We start from the raw sequence: 25,119 nt of genomic DNA, 5'->3' as shown, positions 1-25,119 counted from the left end.
TGGTAAAAAAACCATGATAAATATATGAGATAGTTTTTAAATATTTTCTATCATTTTTTTTGGGATAGGAGGGGGATGTGTGAATGGATAAAACCGACACTTCTTCATCCGACACGAGCGTGCACGCCAGTCGGCCGTCAGTCAGGACATCGAGCTCGCGAGTGAACCCCGTGAGGCAGCGCGGTAGTTCCTTCGGCTAGGTGCGGTCTAGAGACCCGCGGATGGTACTTCCAAACGTCGGACCAGTCTGCACACTATCCTGTTTGTAAAAAGGTAGCTTGATTTTTTTTTGACTGATTGATATGCTTTTTTAAACTTCCATTTATAACTTCTTTCCCTTTTTTTGGTAATTTTTGTATTATTCTTGCAAAATGCTAATAATAAAAGTAAAAATTAAAAACCGATTTTTAAAAATAGGGGGGGGGGGTTTATTAAAGCTACGTTATTATCTAGGGGGGGTCTATGACTTTGTGACGAAATGCTACGAGGGGGGAGGGGAGTGGTATAAAAACTCAAAAAAAAAGCTACGTCATTTATGGATGTTCCCTTATATAGGATGGACAAAATATTTTTCATAGCTCTTCATTTTGCATAAGCATGCGATTGTGTTATTGATGTTTCATCAAAAACATCTTTTCCACGTGAAAGAACATGACAAAACTAAGATCATAAGCTTATAAGCATATTTTTGTTATGAACTCGAGGCTCCCCTTCGATGCAATTAGCATTTTTTTTTTTAATTTTTTAAGCGTATTATATAAATCAGGCATATGATGCGTATTTAAGTCAACAAAATTAAGAGCTAAAATAAATTTAATTCCAATACATATAGAAGTATTTGAAATAGAAGATATCCTACTATCTTTCTCATGTTGAGAAAGATGCACACACTATCAAAGTACTAAGAATGAAACAGATAAGATAAAGAATGAGGCTTGTTTATTTAACCAATCGTAAATGAACAGTACAACAAAATGTTTACTGCGTGAGTGTTTCGCGAATCAGAAAGACTTTCTTATCAAACTAAAATACTTATGTAATGTGTAAAATTTTCCACGATTAAACCGATGAGATTGTAACTAGTTCAAATTTTCTCCACCCTAAGATACAGGCCACCCTTCGGCGACAAAATAAAACTTCTCTCGTCCAGCTGCAACGGAACCTGACACTTCTCCCCGATCGAAAATTTGAATCCATTCAACAGATACGCCAGTCCAATCCTAGCCTGCATCATCCCGAACCGCAGCCCAACGCAAATCCGAGGGCCCTCGCCGAACGGAGTCCACGCGTACGGATGCCGCTTGGCCTCTTCCTCCGCGGTAAAACGGTCCGGGTCGAATCGCTCCGGATCCGGGAAGATTTCCGGATCGTGATGGATGCCGTAAACGGGGATGAACACTCGGGTACCGGCTTCGATGACGGTTTTCGAATTCGGGACCTCGTAGTCTTTCGCCGTTTCCCGGAAGTGAACCGGAACCGGAGGATACTTCCGGAGGGCCTCTGCAAAGGATTGGGGTTGTGTTTAAGGGAATAATTTATTTGAAATTTCAATTTCTCAGAACTTACCATGCAAAATTTGATCCAAATACTTCATACTGGTAACTGTTTCGTAAGTCATTTCCCCGTTATTTTTGGATAGGACATCACGAACATGCTGTCGTCCCTTTTCCTGAATTTCCTGATTGATGGATAGTTCGTACAGAGTCCATGTTAAAAGAGTTGAACTGGTCTCGAATCCGGCCAGGAAGAAGATGAACGATTGAGCAGCTATTTCGTTAAAGGTAAGCGTACCTTCACTGCTTTTAGTTTCCTGGGGATCTCTCATTTCAATCAAAAGATCCATGAAGTCATTACGCTTAACGTTGTTTTGCACCCGGTAGTCGATTGTCTCCCGCACGATTTTCAAGAAAAAGTCCGATACTTCAGGATCTGTTATCTTAAGTCGAAGTATTTTTGCCAATTTTGGCATAGATGTCATGAAGAAACCCTTCACTTTGCCACGAGGTTTTTGGAAAATCTTTCGTCCCATTACTCGGAACTGTGCGTTGGGATCTTTCATTGAGTTACATTCAATCCCGAAGGCACACATTCCAATGACATCGGTAGTGAATCTAGCCAACAAATCCTTCAATTCAAGCTCTTGGCCTTCCTTAACCTGATCTTCCATAAAATCGTTGAACTGTTTCCCAGCAGCCACAATAGTTGGGAACATCATCTTCATTTTACCGGATGTGAAGGTAGGAGAGAGTTTATGCCTCAGCATCTTCCACCTGCTTCCACCCAAATTGAACATATTGGCAGATAACGGATCATACTTTTCGTTATGAAAGGTTCCTCGATCGTGGAAATACTGAAAATCTTTCACGAAAACACACTTCAACATCTCCAAATCAGTAACGACGGCAATCGGTGTCTGGAACAGGTAGATTCCACCGAATGGATTTTTTCCTTTCAGCTCATGATAAAACTTCTCGAACAGTTTTCCGACCTGCATGGTCCTGCCCATAGCTCTCCCATTTCCGTAAAAGAATTCTGGTTGAACGAAGGGAACTTTCCGATCGGCCCAATACTGATGCTTCCTATCCAAGTATAGATAGATCGCCAAGCAAACCATCACAACAGTGATGATTACATCCAACGGTTCCATCATTATTGATTGACCGGAAGCTTCAATTATCTCTATCTAACTAAAACACACGCAATCCAACCTCACCGTTGAAGTTGTTCCGACAAACTGTCACTCGGCGCTTCGTGTGATTCCCTATTATAATAGAAGAGTGGATTGAGTCAGATGACGTGATGAGACGAGGCGCGAGACCCTCATTCATATCGCGGTCTGTTGGGACGTCCGGCTGACCGGTTGGTTGGTCTATCTGGTGAGAGAGACTGCATGGCCATCATGACGGTGCAATTCGAGCTAGAGCCATTGATTAGTGGTATTAACAACAAACAACAATCGGAATCTCTTGTATGGGTACAGAGCGCCACTCATTGCAGCTGACTGTTTGGTGCTAGATTCCCATTATCAAGCAAGGGGTAATAAAACTGGTGGCAGTTCAAACGATATCGGTGGAACACATTTTTGTGAATCACTTACACGCGCCATGATGTTTTTGAACAATTTCTTAAGGAATACCATCTGATAAACGTATGCAATACATCTCCGTAACTTGATCGCAGGTCTTTTTCTGACATAATGATGTTTCTAACATGTCCAATTTCTATAGACATGTCATTTTTAAGTTCGAGACTAATTTATTGTACCTTGCGGAGTTTTCGATCCAACCCATAAAAATTTTCAAAGGTGCGAAATAAGAATAGCACCACTTGAGTTTTTCAACAGAAACAAGATAATTTTTAAAAATTGACTGAGTAAAAGTGAATAATAATGCTTCCACGAATTCTTCGAATAGATAACTGCATTTTAAGGAGTTTTACAGAATTCCAAAGGTTTTCAAAGGTTTTAAAAGGGGGTTTTAAGAGATGCTCCTCTAGCGTTAAGGAATTTGAGCAATAAAACTTTATCAAACTGCTTGATTTCTTCATTAACATTCATAAGTATGGTGCAAAATAATGAAACATAGATTTGAGGCTGAATTTGAATCCAAAAAGCAGGTTGGCATTCAAAAATACTAATGTTTTTTAATAGCCAAACACTATTTCTCTAGTTTTAAGTCATAGATGGCAGCACTATCTTGCCACTTAACAAAATTCATGTCCATTTTCGAATACCCGGGATTAATTAGGGAGTGCTGGATGATTTTGGTCAAGAAATAAATACATGTACCGTGTGAACGCTTTGGAAATTCTAAGATCACTAAATCCAAAAATAGTTAGAATTGTATCAAGGTCACTAAAAGTGAATTTTTTGGACCAATTATCAGAATAAAGTTATACTTCGCGATGGAGCTTGGTGGAACAGACGGTTATTATTGGTAAGATTTGCAGTTGAATCGGAAGTTGAGATGAGCATCAATATTGGCGGTTGTACATTTTTGTGCTGGTGATTCTTTTGCAAATCCGGAAAAACTTTCTGCAGCGTGAACTTCCACAAAACTGTGATGGGAAAATACCTCAAAATGATGAATATGGGCCTAAATAAACCTGGAAAACAATATTGAGACTAAATTTGGGTTTAACTGCAAAATAGTGCTCTCATCTACGACTTGAAACTGGAAAAAGTATGGTTTACTGAACAAAATCAAAGTTTTTGATTTCCAACCTATTTTTTCCTGATTCAAAATTAATCCCAAATGTTTGTTCCATCATTTCATGTCATTTTAATGAAGAAAGTAAGTAGATTGGTAAAAAAATTACAGCTCAAATATCAAATTCCTTAACGCTAGAGGAGCATCTCTTAAAACCCCCTTTTAAAACCTTTGAAAACCTTTGGAATTCTGGGAAACTCCTAAAATGCAATTATCTATTCAAAGGATTCGTAGAAGCATTATTATTCACTTTTACTCAGTCAATTTTTAAAAATTATCTTATTTCTGTTGAAAAACTCAAGTGGTGCTATTCTTATTTCGCACCCTTTTTTCACATTTTTGGTCCTCAACGCCAATTGCGATATCCAAAAAAAGTAAACTTATGTTTGATTTATCCGTCAAACAATTCAGAACAAACTGTGGAAGAAAGTTTTCGTAATTTTCAATCATTCATATTTTAAGAAGCAAAACACATAGTGGTGCTATTCTTATTTCGCTCACTGTATGTATGCCGTGACCGAGACTCGATCTCATGACCTCTCACTTAGAAGATTTGAACGCTATCCTCTAGGCCACGGTCGGCGGCATTTCAAAATTAACAATCAAGAAACACTAATAAGTTCAAAATGAACCAGTACAGAACCAGAACAAGAAGATGAGATTTAAAAACTTCAAAAAAATTATACGGTTTCGGAAGGGCTTTAGCCCTCCAGAATCCGATTTTTTTTTTCGCTGAAAAATTCACAGCTTAGTTTAATGATTACAAACAACTTTTGTTCTACGAAAATCATCATAGGTGAGGAAACATTTTTGGCACATGTTTCAAAAATTGCATAACCACAGGGGCACTCGAACTGGACTTTCAGTACCTTTTTGATTGTAGTTTTCACACTCTTCAACCATTTTTTTCCTTAATTAAGACAGACTCATTGCTATATTTTTATATATTTTTTGTTAAACTGTTCCACATATAGCTGAGATATTTCAACTTACATGGTCGGGATTCGACCAGACCGAACTAAACGCCAACAGCATTTTTTCAAGTCAATTGAGTTTAATGTACAAATATTTTCATCAATAGACGGAATCTGTTAAATTAAACAACGAGAATCAATAGTTTATAATCCGAGAAACACATTCCGGTGAATTATTTTAGTATTTTTGGTCTCGCAAAACAATAAGATGAGTTTCAAAATCAGCAGTTTAAAATTTTTTCTCATGGCGTTCAGTTCGGTCTGGTCGAAGCCAGGCCACATATATAAAAAGTAGATATTGCGCCAATTTGTTAAATTGTTGACATACTTTCTCAACTCCGCCCTAGGAAGGGGGTTTATGTTGCTCTTCTACCTAACTAAGGGTTTTTTGTTTTTTTTAAAATAATCCATTATGTTGGTAACGTTAAGACCTAACTGCAAATCAGTTTTTAAGATCGAAAAATACATAGAACAAGAATTCTTAGGCTACCAAATTGATTGTTTCTTGAGAAATAGGTCCATTTGTAGTTTTTTTATGTTTCAATTATTTTCTTAGCTGTAGCTTTAGACAACTACTCGTAAATTGTTTTCATTAGTATTGTTAGATTAACATATTTTGAAATGTGCTGCGTTAAAGTAAGTGATTGGCTATGCTGAATCAAAGCAATCGAAAGATTCCCTGAAATTCGGATACCGGTATTTCGATAGCAACTTACTAAATCATAGATCATCTTAAATCTGGGCGCATTCTATCTCGGAGCTATGTAAACGAAGTAAAAATGTTTTGTACTCAAAATGTAGGTCTTTTAATGAACTTTAAAGGAAAAATAATAAAAAAAATTCCGATGAGGTTTTGATGAAATTTTGAACTTTTCGTCGAATATCACTCATCATAGTTTGGACACCCTGTTTGCTGACCTCAACGGCCATTTTGTTTCACCATCTCTTCATCTGTGTTGGATCCCGAGTCGTCTTACCATTCTTCTTCATTTTCTGCTTGAATAGTGCCCAATATTTTTCGATAGGGCGGAATTGAGGGCAGTTGGGTGGGTTGATGTCCTTGCCAAATCTGGCCAAAGCTTTACTGGTCCTTTGTGAGATCCAATGTACGGAAGAATACGTTTTCTCGGGCACTCCCCCTTGTACATCTTGCATTCCATGGTTTTGTTTGTCACAAAAACCGGGGTTTTCGTCCGCAGCTACAAATACCTTGCAAGATCAAACACTTTCTTGCAAACTTATCGGCAAAAACAAATTTGAACTTGCCGGGGACATCACCCCGACCACTGGCTTTATAAAATTGTTGACCAGGGTGCTGCCAAAATCCATCTATACGTACGTTTCGTCATCCATGAGGATGCGATCATCGTACTTCGTTAGAACCTTGTTGTATAACTTCTGGGCGCGTCCTTTGGCTACTACAATCAATGTCCGGTTTGGTTGCTTATTGGCCCGATAAGATCGTATTCCTTCGCGCAGACGAATCCTTCTGACGGTGCACCCGTCGGCGTTGAATTTCTTGGCGATGTCATAGTCCGACTGCCCTGGGTTTGCCTTGATCGTTCTCAACACCTTCAAAAGTAGTTTCCAATCCTTAGTTCCACTATAACGCTTTGTATGAACCTGCCGATCGATAGTATGCATCTCACCGAAACGTTAGAGAACGTTGCACACGGACGATTTTACCATTTTTAACGATTTTGCGATTTTTGTACCCAACCACTTCGGATTTTTTAGGTGGGTGTCCAAAATTAATTTTCGTCTCGCGGATTCCAGCACGTGTAAATTTTTTGAAACAAAACGAATCGTGATCGTGAATCGAGATTTTCAGCACTGAGAGAAGAAACATTTCGTCAAATTACTGTCAAAACATTTCAGATCCGACAACTAGGAGCGCTATGGTATAATAAACAGTGCGTCCAGATTTAAGATGATCCATGCTTTATCTTCTTCGATATGCGTTTTTGATTGAAGAAAATATAGTAAGTTGCTATCTAAATACCGGTTACTGATCTTTTCTTATACCGTGGTTGCTCTTAAGGGATACTTTCGATTGCTTTGAATCAGCAGAATTATTCAACTAAGTAGGCTCATAACGAATATTAAATTGGCTATGGTTTTATACCAATTTTAGTATACCCCGTTTAAAAGCGGGTTTATTTCTGGTAACCCTAGTTTTATTTGGCAAATGATAGAGAGTCTAATGAAGATCGGAACATATCAATGCTCTAAAATCAATAACTGTCTTATTAATATCATATTTCTGAATATTGAGGAAAATCTGTCGATGCTGCTTGTATTTTTTTTCACAAATAATTTTTTTTTAAATCAAAACTCATTAGCAGTTTTTATGATTTTTTTTTGTAAAACTTGCTCAAAAAAATTTCGTTATGAACGCATAAATAAAAAAAAATTACAACACATGAACTCCGGGCAACAGGGCCGGAACGGACTTTTGTCAAAATAAGTATTACACGGAAAATAAAAAAAAGGTAAAATTTACCTTTTTGCGAGTTGAATTTTTTCCACCCCTTTTTCGAGGTAAATTTTACCTAGCAAAAAGGTAAATTTTACCTTTTTTCAATTTACCTAGCAAAAAGGTAAATTTTACCTTTTTCGCATTCACCTAGCAAAATAGTAAATAATACCGTTTTCCCATTTACTGATTTAAAAGATAAATGCTGGTTGGTTTGATTGTTTTCTTCAATAAGAATTAAAAAATTAGAAAATTCTTTCAAAAATGATATTTATTGGAGATAAATAGGGACTGGTAATTCGGCTTCGCGTTCTTCTGAGCCGCTATGGCCGCTGAATCCACCTGCGTTGCGTACATTCATGGCCTCCTCCGTTCGACTTTTCCGGCTGGAGGATGACGTGGAATTCACCTCAAAGCTCTATGGGCCGATCTGAAACAAAATCAATAGTATTATGACGAGAACCAGCACAACTAAATGATATTTAAGAACACTTACCATTCTATTCCGATTTTCACATATTAGGCACAAAGCAAAACTTGTTCCTAGAATGACAAAACAGCTTAACCTCAATGAACGGGTTCGGCGAATAGTTACTTTTTTTAGAAGAATTGTACCGTTTTGTTTAGCTCAATCCAGGTCAATTACACCTCGCTACGAGGTAAGTTTTACCTTATTTGGATTTACCTTTTTTTCTAGGTGAATTATACTTTTTTATCGAGCTCAATTCAGGTGAACTTCACCTCGCTACGAGGTAAGATTTACCTTTTTTGGATTCACCTTTTTTCTAGGTGAATTGTACCTTTTTTCCAACCTCGATTCAGGTAAATTTTACCTCACTGTGAGGTGAGTTTCACCTCGAAGAGGTAGAAGTAACCTTTTTGGCTTTCACGAGCGTTCACTTTTGCTAACTCGGTAAATTTTACCTTTTTATTATTTTCCGTGTAGATATTCAGGCTGTTGGAAATCATAGCAGTCAGCGATTTACAGCTATTTGTATATAAGGAGCATAGCAACTCAAGTTGCTATGCACGTAGTAAATAAGTATCCTAGCAGTTCTGGTTGCTATGGTAATAATAAATAACAACGGCTAGGGTATAAAAGCAACCAGCCTAGTATCATAAGTTGTCCTGTAATAAATCATCATCGAAAACGTAAAGACGTGTTTCTCAATAGGTTATGGGCCCAGTCACGCCATACCTAAGAGTGCAGTAGAGTTTAGAAGTTCTTGAAGTCTGTGAAAAGTTTCCGGTTCAAGATGAGTAGTCCGAAGAAAGTTGGCATCGTGCAGTTCGCTGGCGAGAACTACGACACGTGGAGGTTTCGAGTGGAGACTCAACTTTCGACGCATGGAGTGAAGGACACCATCACGGCGGATCCCCCCAGAGAAGCGGCAGCGAACGCAGCGTTTTTCGAGAGGGACGAGAGGGCGAAAGCACTCCTGGTGGCGTTTATTGCGGATAGCCATTTAGAGTACGTGCGCGACAAGGAGACGGCCAAAGAGATGTGGACGTCGTTGGCAAGTACCTTCGCTAAAAAAGGTTTTGCCTCCCAGACGTACATTCGGCGGTCCTTGGCTATGCTGCAGATGGAAGAAGGGACGTTGCTGGCAGATCATTTTCGTCGGTTCGATGAGCTGGTGAGACAGCTGAAGGATGCTGGTGCCACGGTGACTGAGCTTGACATGGTCAGTCAGCTGTTCATATCGTTGCCACCCAGCTAAGACGTCGTAGCCACGGCGATGGAAAATTTGGACGATCAACAAATAAGGCTTGATACCGTAAAAGCACGCCTTTTAGCAGAGGAGAGGAAGCGTTCTGGAAGAGAATTCGGACCAAATCTGGAAAAGGACGTAGGAGGTCAGCGAATTTTCCCGGAAAATGCTACAATTGTGGAAAGGTCGGGCATAAGAAGCATGCTTGTCCCAAGGCGAGTCGAACGGACGAGGCGCAGGTTGCGAAAACTTCATTCAACAAGGAGGTTGCCCTTGTTTCTGGTGCGAAGGTGTTCAGCCATCAAGACGAAGTCGAGTGGGTTCTCGATTCGGGTGCAAGCTGCCACATGGCCCGAGACGAATGCTTGTTTAACGAAATTCGCAACGTTCGTGAGCCACTCCACATCGACAGCGCAAAGGTTGGTGAGGTGCTGATAGCAACGAAGAAAGGTACCGTGAAAGGCGTGTCGGTCGTTGGGATGAATCAGTACAAGTTGTCGTTCGGCAATGTACTGTGCGTCAAGCAGCTCAAGTACAATGTGCTGTCGTTGGCGAGACTATTGAAAGCGGGTGTGCACGTGGAGTTTAAACCTGACCGTGCAATTCTGAGGAAGGACGGCGGCACAATCGGTGTTGCTAAGGCGAAGGGCAACCTCTTCTATTGGCGGATGAGTCGTTCACGCAAGGCACCAAGTGTGGACGAGAGATTGGTTATTTCGGAGATAATACCACCGTTTCCCGAGCAAGAGGGGGAACATGAGATCGCAAAAGAAGAAGCAGAAGAGGATAATCGAGGATCCGGCGGCAGTAGCACTGCTGGAGAAGATGAAGAAGAAGACGACAGCAACGAGGAAGGCGCAACCGCACTCCCACCACAAAAAGGTAGGAACGAACCTAACGTGGTAGTTCCCAGGTCCAGTGGTCGGGAGTGCAAGAAACCAGGTTGGTTTTCTGATTTTCTTCCACATAGAGCTCTTTCTGCTGTTGTTAATCCCGAACAGGTTCCTGAACGTTGTACCGATGTCGATGGTCATCCGACCGAGGTTGAAAGGCGGCAAGCGATTCAGGGCGAGCAAATGGCGTTGCAGGATCATCAGACTTGGACAGTTGTTGAACGGTCAAAGAAACGTCGTTTCAAAATTGGATGCCCAACCAGACGGAGCACATGAGGTGCTCAGAGGGGGAGCGACTGTAATCCGACAGTCATTGAGATGCAGGCGTTTTATCCAGTGAAGTTAAAAATCGTTGGTTGTAGCTCCAAGGCTCCAAGATTCAAATATCTGAGAGGGGGTGTTGGAAATCATAGCAGTCAGCGATTTACAGCTATTTGTATATAAGGAGCATAGCAACTCAAGTTGCTATGCACGTAGTAAATAAGTATCCTAGCAGTTCTGGTTGCTATGGTAATAATAAATAACAACGGCTAGGGTATAAAAGCAACCAGCCTAGTATCATAAGTTGTCCTGTAATAAATCATCATCGAAAACGTAAAGACGTGTTTCTCAATACAGGCAAACCCGGCGAAACCCGGGCAATCTGGCAACCATAGGCTAAAGGATGTATGTCTTTAAAAAAAATTGTCAGAATATTCGCCGAAATATAAGCTTAAGGCGCTAACTCTTTTGTCAGAAATCATCTTCATAAGAGATGATAACAAATCTTCTTGGAGTAGTGAATGAAAATTTGAATTTATTCTAGTCAAACCAATGTTAGTTTGTTATTGTATCTCCCATATAGTACATTAAAAATTTATGGTCAAATTAAAGAAACTTTTAGAGGACCGGTTAGTTATAAAAATAAAATAAATAAATATAACATAAACGTAGCGCTTGATAAAATTCATTTATGGCAGATGATCTACCTCATGAATGCTTACACGAGGAAACATTAACAAAAGATGCAACAAAAAATTCTCTCAGTTGAGAGAACTTCATTCGCTATTTGAGGTAGGTCGGTGCTGGAATCAAAGTTATGAACGAGAGATAATCGTTTTGTTTACCTGTAAATACTAAAATTCGCAATAGTCGTAGACACCGGTGGAAGCTAACTTTGAACAAAGTTAATCCTATTCGCGAAAACACTCACAGGAGCTTGATTAAGACTTTTAAGGCTAATAAGAGCTGTGAATGCATACGATTTCAAACTGCATTGTCGATCATTTGTCAGTGAATGGTCTACTTTACTCTAGATCTCCTTTCACCATTTTCAACGAATCATTCTGTACGTGACCGTTTGTTTACATTTTTATTTCATTTTTTTTCTACCTAGCCTTCATCGGTAGGAATGTTTTCCTTCTCTCGTTTTGTGCCAGTTTGTTGTCGTCCTCGCAGACGAAACACTCGTTTGTAAGATGTCTCCGAGGGAAGTGTGCCAGTGATTTGCAAAATCTTATCGTTCGGCTTGAGTTTAGTCATCTGGTGCGTTTGATAACAATTTTTTTCTGGCTAGAGTGTGTTTCGAGAGTTATCACCGTGTCATATTTTGAGCAATTGAAGAGAAATTGAAGTCATCGAGAGCGATGGATGTTGTGACGCTGCTCCTGATTGTCGCTTCATTGATAGCGTATGCAATTTTTAAAGTCCGCAAACAGCTGAGATTTTGGAAAGATCTAGGAATTCCGCACAATGAGCCTAATTTTAGTAGGAATCTTCGGCCAACGACCCACATGGCTCAACGGCTACAAAGTTACTACCATAAGTACAAGGGACAGTTTCCCATGGCCGGAATGTATTTGTTTACGAAGCCGGTGGGGTTGGTGATTGATTTGGATCTGTTGAAGTGCATCTACGTGAAAGATTTTCAATACTTCCATGATCGAGGAATGTATTACAACGAACGGGATGATCCCCTTTCGGCCCATCTTTTCAACTTGGAAGGAGCTAAATGGCGAAATCTCAGAACCAAAATTTCCCCTACATTCACGTCCGGCAAGATGAAGATGATGTACCCGACAATGATCGCTGCCGGAATGCAATTCAGTGATTATATGAACGAAAAAGTTGCGGTCGAGAGCGAATTCGAACTGAAAGATCTACTAGCTAGATTTACGACTGATGTTATTGGAATGTGCGCATTTGGCATTGAATGCAATACTATGAAAGATCCTAATGCTCAGTTTAGATTGATGGCTCGAAAACAATTTGAATCCCCAAGAAATCGATTCAAGGATCTCGTTTGTTCCGCCTTTCCGAAGTTTGCAAGATTGTTACGACTTAAATCAACGGACTCGGATCTTTCAGATTTTTTCCTGAATGTTGTTCGACAAACCATCGACTTTCGGCTGAAAAATGATGTTCAAAGAAATGATTTTATGGATCTGATGTTGGGAATGATGAAAACGGAGAATCCAGAACAGGATGTGCTTACCTTCAAGGAGGTGGCCGCTCAGGCTTTCGTATTCTTCATAGCCGGTTTCGAAACATCATCCACAACACTGACTTGGGCCCTATACGAGCTCTCGATTAACCAGGATATTCAAGAAAAAGCTAGGCAAACGGTTAAGGAAGTTCTCGAAAAGAATAATAATACTTTGAGTTACGAAGCAATTCTTCAAATGAATTATCTAGATCAAATTATCAACGGTAAGCTTAAAAAAATTTATTATCAAATCTCGATAATATAAGTAATATAAGGTCTTTCCATGTTCCAGAAACCCTCCGGAAATATCCTCCGCTGCACGTGAACTTCCGCAAGGTCGTCAACGATTACCAGATTCCAAACACAACGACCATTCTTCCGGCCGGAACATCGGTCATGGTTCCAACCTATGCCATTCAGCACGATACGGATGTTTTCCCGGATCCGGAACGCTTCGATCCGGATAGGTTCACGGCGGAAAACATCCAATCCCGCCATCCTATGGCTTGGACTCCGTTCGGTGAGGGACCACGGATATGCATCGGAATGCGCTTCGGGATGATGCAGACTCGCATCGGGTTGGCCCTGTTGCTGAAATCTTTCCGATTTTCCCAGGGTGCGAAATCGACTGTCCCGCTGGAATTTAATCGGAAAAGTTTTATCTTGGCACCGGAAGGAGGATTGTGGTTAAAGGTGGAAAAAGTGTGATGATAGATATTACTTTTGAGCGATAAGAAATAAGCTAGGTCATTTATTATAGCAATACAAATATATTTTGAATTCTATTGTTGATGTTATTACCTTTATTTTATAAAGAAGTTAAGAAACGAGAAACTAATTCACAGATACATGTAGCTAGCTACTTGTAGGTACCTATAGAATGTTTTCCGGCAATCTCAACCTTTTATACGCAGTGCCCGTTTTACCCGACCTTTTTGAAAAAGTGTAATTTGCAAGCATCTTTTAGATGCCTATAAAACTGTTTTTCTGAAGGAAATTTACTAATGCCAATGATGAATACGATTGAAAACATCATAAACTACACAAATGCACGAAGACTGCGACGAAAAAAGCAATATTAAGTTTTCTATTGCGATTCTATCTTAGGGTATCCGTCTTACCCGACTTTCCCCTACATAATTTGGTTAAACATAGTAGGCTTTTTCTGGTTACAAAAAGTTAAAATTTAAACCCGCGTTTCGTCAAAGCTCATTTTGAGAAAACCATGGGCATATAGTCTTAGCCACTGGCCCTTACAACCCGAACTGCGATCAGGGGTGCCAGGTGGTTTTGATAAAAATCAGGACACCGCAATGATAAAAATCAGGATTTTTCAGGACACCACTAAATTGATGAATATTACATGAAGCTCTGCTTAAATTGCATAACTAAAGGCGAAATGCAGGTGCTGAAGACACCTAAAGTTATGCAACTAAAGCAAGAAGAACCTTGGATGGCCTGAAGTTAACATCGAAAAACACTATTTAAATATCATTTGAACCAAAGATTGTCATCGGTTAAACTAGTTTAATTATTTATAGAAGATTTGTTTGATTTTTGTCACATTTCAACAATAAATTTAGTTAAAGTTAAGATACTTTTCAAAAAACAGGAGAAATCAGGACATTTTAAAGGTCATTTTTAAAAAATCAGGACAATTCAAGGGTTTTTGAAAAATCAGGACGGCCTCTCCAAAATCAGGACAAATCCTGAAAAATCAGGACACCTGACACCCCTGACTGCGATGCAGTTCAAGTAGAGAAAGAAGAAGAAGAAGAAGAGAAAACCATATTATTATTTTTTTTTTGGAAACAGCTACTTGCTAGACAATATTCTGGATTCATTAAAAATTTCCTTAACGCTTGAGGTCGGACTAAAAATATCGGTATTTCATGATAGGTACCTAACTAAAATTGTTTTAATTTTTTTATAGCAGACTCTCCTGTACAGTTAAATTTTCATAAATGATGACATAAGCGGCAAAGGCATGAAATGGAAGTTGTCTGATATTAAGCAGTGTATTCGAAAAAAAATGCAACACTCTGATTTGTGAATATCTTTTGAATGCATGGATGTATGTAAATGAATGAAATTTTCTGCAAAGTTACTTGATAATGTAACGCTTACATGGGCAAGTTTTTGTGATGTTCTGTCAAGTGGTGATTGAGATAGCATCCAGTTAAAAAAATTTTCGTCATTAATTTTTGGGCTATACGTGCGCTATCTGTTTTACAAACTTTGAACCACCATTTTTTTTTTCAAATCAAGGCTATTTTTGTTACGTTTTCTGTTTCCTGAAGCTTAACCTACAAAACAACTCATGATTTAAAATTTGGTCGAAGTTATAACAATTTTAGCCGATTGTCCTCCTTCGGCACAAAAACAACATATTTGTATTTTATCACTCCACCACCATTTTTGCGTAATGGCACGATCCCAGATCCCAGAGTATAAACTAGGGTGGTCTAACCGGTTTTACCGAAACCGGTAAAACCGGTAAAACCGTCAATGTTTCAATACCGGAAATACCGACTTTTGGGACGGTAAAAAACCGGTATTTCCGGTAAATTTTTCATCATTCTTTGGCACTGTAATAAAATTGACACAGATAAATGTTTTTTACCAATTATGTTGGAATACAAATACCTACTCATATTTTTTTTTATTTGTTTCAAACTCTAAGCTCCTTAAACCTTACTACAAAGTTTATGTGAGATTTGATTATTGCTAAAACTTGCCGATGTAACTTTATGAATTAAAGCTAGAGTGGCGTTCAAAAGACCATTAGAAAGCTGCCATCTCCCACTCAGATGTCTTTTTTTTTCATGAAACTTAACACATTTCAGTTCAGCTATCGAACTAACGTTTCAAAACATTTAAAGATTATACAAGTGAACAATGACTGAAAAAAAGATACAGCTACAAGAAATTTAATATTGCTTCATAATAATCACTGTAGTTTTCATTGAAAAACTGGAATTTGGCCAAAAGATGCGAACATATTTTATCTATAAACAGGACAAGTTTTTCAAAATCGTTCTAAGTGGTGCCGGGCTTTCAAAAATTAAAAACCAAAAATGTTGATTAGATTAGAAACTTCTTAGTTTGTTTTAAAACATAAAATGTTTAAACAGAATCAGCATTTAAACACATGTTAAAATGTTTGTATGAAATTTCTCTATCAATATTTTCAAGTTAATTGAGTAAACTCTGTTGTTTTTATTTTTAACGCTGTTAAAGCATTTCCATTTTCCAGACAATGCAGTGACAAAGTTTTTTTTTTAATTTGCAGCAGTGTTATAGCAACAAATAACATATGGATTAGATCCAAACAACTATATTTATTGCTGAGTTTTGACTGTTTTTTTTTTAAGATTTTTATTTCTATTTGTTCGTTTCAATTTTGGAAAGGCAAATATATTGCTATCACAACCTAGGTTGCGGGTAAACATCCGTATTTTAGAAAACTATTATCTGTAATTTTGTGAGTCAATCAAAAACTTTGTGACAGTGTTTTGAGTTCTGTTTAGTAATTAATTAAGCCATTTTTTTACGGAAAATCTTTTTGTAAATCAAATTTAGTATCGATTTCATGAAAGACTATAAAAACTTTTACTAAATCTGTAAAATCTGTTCTTCAATACTGTTCAAAAATTCGTCGAAAACTATATGAAACTTTTATAATTTCTGCAACCTCAATGCGAAACTATAATAATAAAATGAGGATGATAAGTATCATTATTATCGTTATAAATTCTGACCATTTTATGCCATTTATGCTTCTGCAATTACACAAAACCTTTTCATGAATTCGAAATATTTTGTAAAATACCGGTTTTACCGGTTTTATCGGTTTTAAAAATTCCAAATACCGAAATACCGGATTTGAAAAAAACCGGTAAATCCGACCACCCTAGTATAAACTTAGTGGGAGCTATTGAAGAGCTTTGCAAAGAAAACGGTTGCATTTGGAGTCAGTCTTCTTTGTATTTTAGCCATTCATCGTGTCAATCATTTTGAAAGACTGAGTTATTTGCAGTTTTCATAGATCGTTAGCCTCTTTAAGTATAGACATTTTTTCAATTTTTTCTCCTTGTTTATCTTCGGGAAAAACAGGCGAGACTTGTTGACGAAAAGTTTCTGGTTGGAATCCTGCCAGGTGACCGCCAAAAAGTTCGTTTTGCTGTCCATTACGAATTTTTCAAAATATCTCCCCACAAGAAGTCTAAATATTTAGCGTACGATCTGACCACCGTATTTTGTTTATTTTACCAGTGGGCAAGGTTTCTACCTTGTAGAAATGAAGTCAAGTCTAGTTATAAGTTAGCTAGACAAACCAGTAAAAAAATTGACTTTTTTTAATCACTTACTCTATACAAATTTTCGGATTAAGCTTTATAAACCCATACACATTCCCTTCACTTCATGGAATCAATCATCTTCACTTTTATTCAAACTTAAGCTCACTATTGGATCCTCTAAAACTTCTTAAATCATTTACCATGTGAATTTTGATCAAATAGTCGATTTCCAGCTGTTTTTGGGTCTTGCACTAACTATTCTGGATTTTTATCGATTCTGCCCAAAAACTGTTTGTAAATTATCTTAAGTTTTGGACGCTATCTCAAAAGCCGCTTTGAAAAACTCATCAATTTTCATCCATGCATTCAAATGCTATCCACAAAACAAAGTGTTGCATTTTTTTGAATACATGCCTTAATGCCGATTTTCAAGATTTTTAGTACAAAAAAAACCATCAGAACTGCATTACTAGCTAGCCTCGGTTTTTGTAAAGAGAGTTGAAAAAAATTGATTTCGTTTTGTATTTGCATCGATTGGATTAAATAGAAAAAAACGTTGTTAGCACCGTATTGTGAAAAGGATTGGGGGATTTCTTCACATTTGTAGTAAGAAAGAAATATGAAAGAAGACCACATAAGACTTAAATATGTTTTGAGTGGAATCAATACTTGATATAAGTGGTTTACAACGCAATTGAACCAAATTATTTCGGCAAACTTTATGTCAACAATAACGTAAATGACAAAAATGCTAAAAATGCTAAAAATGAAAAAAATGACAAAAATGACAAAAATGAAAAAAATTACAAAAATGACAAAAATTACAAAAATGACAAAAATTACAAAAATTACAAAAATTACAAAAATTACAAAAATTACAAAAATGACAAAAATCACAAAAATCACAAAATTGACAAAAATCGCGAAAATCACTAAAATGACAAAAATGACAAAAATGACAAAAATGACAAAAATGACAAAAATGACAAAAATGACAAAAATGACAAAAATGACAAAAATGACAAAAATGACAAAAATGACAAAAATGACAAAAATGACAAAAATGACAAAAATGACAAAAATGACAAAAATGACAAAAATGACAAAAATGACAAAAATGACTATTATTTCAAAGTAGTCGAAGATTCCTTTGAATTCAGCTACAGTACTGTAGCTGAATTCAAAGGAATCTTCGACTACTTTGAAATAATAGTTTCATTCAGCTAAGAGGTTCTTCAAACCTTTGATTACACTAGTTTACAGCATTTTTGAACTCAGTAAACTGAAGGTCATTTCCAATGTAAAATCGGGCGCTGAATCCGAAAATGAAATTCAAAAAAATCTCAGTAGAACCGTTTTTGAGTTATGCTCCAAATATGTAACTTCGGAAAAATTAAAAAAGTTCTTGTACTTAGATTGAAATATCTCGGACGACATAACAGTAATTTGAAATCTGTTTTTTGCATATTAAAGGTGAATAAATTTTCTATCGATCATCTGAACATGGTTTTTGTGTTTGACCAACAGTATTGTTGATATTAGTGACTTTATGAGGAAGAAAATTATAAAAAACGAATTTTTTTAGAGAAAATTTTGTTTCAACGAAAGTTTTTGACTCGATGGTAGTATTTAAAAAATCTGATTTTCTTTTGCGCTTAAATGTCAATTTAAAACAAAGATTTCAAGTGGTTATTTATCGAAATCGGTTGAAAATTGAAGAAGTTATGGCTACTTTACCAGAATAGTATTTTTTGTAGTTTTTCATAATTTAACGAACCGCAGTACACTTATCATAGTATAAGAAGAATGAAACATAATAAATCTTACTCGCACCAAGTCAAAATTATTTATTAGCTTACCAGAAGGTCTCATGCCAAGATTCAGGAAGATCTGACCATAGGGAGGGATTGCTTGAGTCTCAAACGTGAATAAAATGTTGAGGTATTTTGCCCGGAAGTAACGAAAAACACTGGTTTTTCATCAATAACTTTTTTCATCACTAGCTGATTGTTTTTTATGGTTGATTTTCTTAAAGCCTAAAATGAGACAAATATTTCACCCGAAGACTGTTACTCGATTGGATTAGAAACAGAAAAGTTATTGCGGTTCAAAGATTGTATTTTGGTCGAAAATTGTCGTATAAAACGCAATGCGTAAAAAGTACTCATTGCGTGTTGGACAAAATTTGCGGCCTTTGAACCGCAATAACTCTTCTGTTTCAAATCCAATCGAGTTACAGTCTTTGGGTGAAATATTTGTCTCATTTTAGGCTTTAAGAAAATCAACCATAAAAAACAATCAGCTAGTGATGAAAAAAGTTATTGATGAAAAACCAGTATTTTTCGTACCTTCCGGGTAAAATACCTCAACATTTTATTCACGTTTGAGACTCAAGCAACCCCTCCCTATGGTCAGATCTTCCTGAAACTTGGCATGAGACCTTCTGGTAAGCTAATAAATAATTTTGACTTGGTGCGAGTAAGATTTATTATGTTTCATTCTTCTTATACTATGATAAGTGTACTGCGGTTCGTTAAATTATGAAAAACTACAAAAAATACTATTCTGGTAAAGTAGCCATAACTTCTTCAATTTTCAACCGATTTCGATAAATAACCACTTGAAATCTTTGTTTTAAATTGACATTTAAGCGCAAAAGAAAATCAGATTTTTTAAATGCTACCATCGAGTCAAAAACTTTCGTTGAAACAAAATTTTCTCTAAAAAAATCGGTTTTTATAATTTTCTTCCTCATAAAGTCACTAATATCAACAATACTGTTGGTCAAACACAAAAACCATGTTCAGATGATCGATAGAAAATTTATTCACCTTTAATATGCAAAAAAACAGATTTCAAATTACTGTTATGTCGTCCGAGATATTTTAATCTAAGTACAAGAACTTTTTTAATTTTTCCGAAGTTACATATTTGGAGCATAACTCAAAAACGGTTCTACTGAGATTTTTTTGAATTTCATTTTCGGATTCAGCGCCCGATTTTACATTAAAAATGTTGGTCAGTTAATCAAGTTCACGGTTTTTTCAAAATTTTGTAAACTAGTGTTATTAGTGACAAAAATGACAAAAATGACAAAAATGACAAAAATGACAAAAATGACAAAAATGACAAAAATGACAAAAATGACAAAAATGACAAAAATGACAAAAATGACAAAAATGACAAAAATGACAAAAATGACAAAAATGACAAAAATGACAAAAATGACAAAAATGACAAAAATGACAAAAATGACAAAAATGACAAAAATGACAAAAATGACAAAAATGACAAAAATGACAAAAATGACAAAAATGACAAAAATGACAAAAATGACAAAAATGACAAAAATGACAAAAATGACAAAAATTTCAAAAATGACAAAAGTGACAAAAATGACAAAAATGACAAAAATGACAAAAATGACAAAAATGACAAAAATGACAAAAATGACAAAAATGACAAAAATGACAAAAATGACAAAAATGACAAAAATGACAAAAATGACAAAAATGACAAAAATGACAAAAATGACAAAAATGACAAAAATGACAAAAATGACAAAAATGACAAAAATGACAAAAATGACAAAAATGACAAAAATGACAAAAATGGCAAAAATGACAAAAATGACAAAAATGACAAAAATGATAAAAATGACAAAAATGACAAAAATGACAAAAATGACAAAAATGACAAAAATGACAAAAATGACAAAAATGACAAAAATGACAAAAATGACAAAAATGACAAAAATGACAAAAATGACAAAAATGACAAAAATGACAAAAATGACAAAAATGACAAAAATGACAAAAATGACAAAAATGACAAAAATGACAAAAATGACAAAAATGACAAAAATGACAAAAATGACAAAAATGACAAAAATGACAAAAATGACAAAAATGACAAAAATGACAAAAATGACAAAAATGACAAAAATGACAAAAATGACAAAAATGACAAAAATGACAAAAATGACAAAAATGACAAAAATGACAAAAATGACAAAAATGACAAAAATGACAAAAATGACAAAAATGACAAAAATGACAAAAATGACAAAAATGACAAAAATGACAAAAATGACAAAAATGACAAAAATGACAAAAATGACAAAAATGACAAAAATGACAAAAATGACAAAAATGACAAAAATGACAAAAATGACAAAAATGACAAAAATGACAAAAATGACAAAAATGACAAAAATGACAAAAATGACAAAAATGACAAAAATGACAAAAATGACAAAAATGACAAAAATGACAAAAATGACAAAAATGACAAAAATGACAAAAATGACAAAAATGACAAAAATGACAAAAATGACAAAAATGACAAAAATGACAAAAATGACAAAAATGACAAAAATGACAAAAATGACAAAAATGACAAAAATGACAAAAATGACAAAAATAACAAAAATGACAAAAATGACAAAAATGACAAAAATTACAAAAATTACAAAAATTACAAAAATTACAAAAATTACAAAAATTACAAAAATTACAAAAATTACAAAAATTACAAAAATTACAAAAATTACAAAAATTACAAAAATTACAAAAATTACAAAAATTACAAAAATTACAAAAATTACAAAAATTACAAAAATTACAAAAATTACAAAAATTACAAAAATTACAAAAATTACAAAAATTACAAAAATTACAAAAATTACAAAAATTACAAAAATTACAAAAATTACAAAAATTACAAAAATTACAAAAATTACAAAAATTACAAAAATTACAAAAATTACAAAAATTACATAAATGACAAAAATGACAAAAATGACAAAAATGACAAAAATGACAAAAATGACAAAAATGACAAAAATGACAAAAATGACAAAAATGACAAAAATGACAAAAATGACAAAAATGACAAAAATGACAAAAATGACAAAAATGACAAAAATGACAAAATTTACAAAAATTAAAAAATTACAAAAATTACAAAAATGACAAAAATGACAAAAATGACAAAAATGACAAAAATGACAAAAATGACAAAAATGACAAAAATGACAAAAATGACAAAAATGACAAAAATGACAAAAATGACAAAAATGACAAAAATGACAAAAATGACAAAAATGACAAAAATGACAAAAATGACAAAAATGACGAAAATGACGAAAATGATAAAAATGACAAAAATGACAAAAATGACAAAAATGACAAAAATGACAAAAATGACAAAAATGACAAAAATGACAAAAATGACAAAAATGACAAAAATGACAAAAATGACAAAAATGACAAAAATGACAAAAATGACAAAAATGACAAAAATGACAAAAATGACAAAAATGACGAAAATGATAAAAATGACAAAAATGACAAAAATGACCAAAATGACAAATCTGACAAAAATGGCAGAAATGATAAAAATGATATAAATGACAAAAATGACAAAAAATTTTTTGATTTTGGTTATTTTTTTGGCATGAATTGCTTAGTTAGAGGTCAATAAAGTTATTTACATTGTTAATTATTCTTTCTCAACGAATTCATAGTTCTTGCAATAGAGGGTTATGCAAAAAAAAAAAACAAATGCATGTATAACGATTAAAATTTAATTAGAATAACTAGAAAAGTAATACGAAAACTCGTGAATTGCGAAGTGAAGAAAACCTGAAGGAGCCACAGTAGTTATATATAACCTTTGTGGGTGTGTCCGAAACGCATTTCAATGAGTCACAATTAATCAACAAAATTTCATTTAGCATCCCAGACATCCGTTTTTTTTTTCAATTTGATTCAATGCATTTTTTGGCGCTACGCTACGTTATCAAAAAACTCTTATCACCACTGTACACTTATCAACAAATGACAAATGGCTTTATATAATGCCACAAACAGGTACTCAAGTCAGTGATCAGAACAAATCTCAAGCACAATGGTCGCCCTGTCGTGGCTCCTCTCGATTCTCAGTGGCCTGGTGGCCTACGGATTGTACCGGTTCTGGAAGCAGCTGACCTTCTGGGCCGATCTTGGAGTTCCGCACAATGAACCGAAATTCAACCAACTCATGGACAGCAAAATGCATATAGCGAAACAGCATCAGCAATGGTATCGCAAATACAAGGGCCAGTTTCCGTTCGCCGGGTTGTATTTGATGAATAAACCGATTGCCTTGGCCATGGATTTGGAGCTGCTGAAATGTATCTTCGTCAAAGATTTCCAGTACTTCCAGGATCGCGGAACGTATTACAACGAACGGGACGATCCTCTTTCGGCTCATCTGTTCAATCTGCAAGGAACGAAATGGCGCAATTTGAGAGCAAAAATTTCACCTACCTTCACATCCGGAAAAATGAAGATGATGTACCCGACTATGATTGCTGCCGGAAAGCAGTTCAGCGACTATATGGACGAACATGTCGGTAAAGAATGTGAGCTGGAGCTGAAGGATTTGCTGGCCAGATTCACAACCGACGTGATTGGAATGTGTGCGTTTGGAATTGAGTGTAATTCCCTGAAGGATCCGGAGGCCCAATTCAGGATGATGGGTCGTAAGCATTTTGAAACACCTAGGAATCGTTTGAAGGACACAATGTGTATGGCGTTCCCTAATTTTTCTCGATTCATTGGTTTGAAACAAATTGTTCCCGAGCTGTCGGACTTCTTCCTGAATATTGTTCGTGAAACCATTGAGTATCGTACGAAAAACAACGTTCAACGAAATGATTTTATGGAGTTGATGATCGGAATGCTGAAAGGGGAAAACTCTGAGCTGGGATCGTTAACATTCAACGAAGTGGCCGCACAAGCATTTGTGTTTTTCATTGCCGGATTCGAAACTTCATCCACCACAATGACCTGGGCATTGCATCAACTATCAATCAATCAAGACATTCAAGACAAGGCACGAAAGTGCGTACTGGACACTCTACAAAAGCACAATGGTGATCTGAGCTACGATGCGATGATGCAGATGCCCTACATCGATCAGATATTACAAGGTAAGCATTAAAAACTACATCGAAATACCCAATCTTAACTATTCTCATTTTAGAAACTCTCCGAATGTACCCTCCGGTCCCCGGACACTTCAGAACGGTCGGAAAAGATTATCCCGTCCCTAATACCAACGTTACCCTCCCGGCCGGAACGTCGGTCATGATTCCGGTCTACGCCATCCATCATGATCCGGAAATTTTCCCGGATCCAGAGCGTTTCGATCCGGATCGTTTCACTGCGGAAAACAGTAAAGCCCGACATCCGTACGCGTGGACGCCCTTCGGGGAGGGTCCAAGGATTTGCATCGGGATGCGATTCGGATTGATGCAGGCGCGCATTGGCCTGGCGCTGTTGCTCAAGAGTTTCCGCTTTTCCAGCGGTCCGAAGTCTACGGTTCCACTTGATTTTACCCCGAAAAGTTTCATTCTTGCTCCCGAAGAGGGACTGTGGTTGAAGGTGGAAAAATTGTAGTTAATATAATGTCTGTGTGTTTTTTTTTTTAATTGAACTGAATATAAGGCCGCTTTACTAAACTCTGTTAAAGTAATTTAGATGATGTATATTTAAATAAAATTCCAACTCAGATCTAGGCTTTTAAACCAGTGATTAAGACCAGGGGTGTTATTCGCTCACACAATGAACTCAATGTGCATTTTTTCCGTAGCACATTGAGAGAGCAAAACCGAACACTGCCTGAGCTATCTGTTCATCAATGTGCCACACCGAAGCAAATCACTGATCTACGCAGCGGTCACCCTCAGCTCATTGAGCTGCACAATGTGTACCACCACAACGCTGAATTCAACAAACGAAAGCGAACTTCCTTGCTATGTAATTCCCAGAGAGAACCATAGAGAGAGGTCATATCTCATGCAGCTTCGTTGACGACTCGATCTTACGAAGCCAGTTGATGTCGAACCTTTATACCGTTTAGCAACATAACTGCTGACCAGCCAACGTGGCGTCATCAAGGCAGTTTCTTCCCGTACCCTTGGATTCTTCACCAATAAACAAGCAACAGCAACAACACAACCGAAATTTGAACGGGCAATTCGAAATCAAATCTCAGATCAGACTTTCTAGAAGGTGGAATAATCGACACAAGCTATGCACCACC

General features: G+C 36.2%; 3 protein-coding genes across 3 annotated transcripts; 2 read left to right on the top strand and 1 right to left on the bottom strand.

Annotated features, from left to right (window-relative positions):
* Positions 1 to 922: 922 nt before the first annotated feature.
* LOC129744697 (probable cytochrome P450 6a23) lies at positions 923 to 2,753 on the bottom strand. Its single transcript, XM_055737349.1, has 2 exons — positions 1,567 to 2,753; positions 923 to 1,500 (listed from the first exon to the last, which is right to left on the bottom strand). The coding sequence occupies exons 1-2, from the start codon at positions 2,648 to 2,650 to the stop codon at positions 1,085 to 1,087; spliced, it is 1,500 nt and encodes a 499-aa protein (XP_055593324.1). The 5' UTR covers positions 2,651 to 2,753; the 3' UTR covers positions 923 to 1,084.
* An 8,776-nt stretch (positions 2,754 to 11,529) lies between these two features.
* Positions 11,530 to 13,512, top strand: LOC129745108 (cytochrome P450 6A1-like). The gene is made up of 2 exons (XM_055737953.1): positions 11,530 to 12,951; positions 13,020 to 13,512. The coding sequence occupies exons 1-2, from the start codon at positions 11,889 to 11,891 to the stop codon at positions 13,433 to 13,435; spliced, it is 1,479 nt and encodes a 492-aa protein (XP_055593928.1). The 5' UTR covers positions 11,530 to 11,888; the 3' UTR covers positions 13,436 to 13,512.
* A 9,387-nt stretch (positions 13,513 to 22,899) lies between these two features.
* On the top strand, positions 22,900 to 24,601 carry LOC129745249 (cytochrome P450 6A1-like). Its single transcript, XM_055738198.1, has 2 exons — positions 22,900 to 24,004; positions 24,058 to 24,601. Exons 1-2 carry the CDS (start codon positions 22,939 to 22,941, stop codon positions 24,471 to 24,473), a joined length of 1,482 nt encoding a protein of 493 aa, XP_055594173.1. The 5' UTR covers positions 22,900 to 22,938; the 3' UTR covers positions 24,474 to 24,601.
* The last annotated feature ends 518 nt before the right edge of the window (positions 24,602 to 25,119 follow it).

Source organism: Uranotaenia lowii, chromosome 2 (assembly GCF_029784155.1).
Source record: "Uranotaenia lowii strain MFRU-FL chromosome 2, ASM2978415v1, whole genome shotgun sequence".
NCBI lineage: Eukaryota > Metazoa > Arthropoda > Insecta > Diptera > Culicidae > Uranotaenia > Uranotaenia lowii.
The sequence above is the reverse complement of the archived record's forward strand: the minus strand, read 5'-3'. Positions and strand labels throughout refer to the sequence as shown.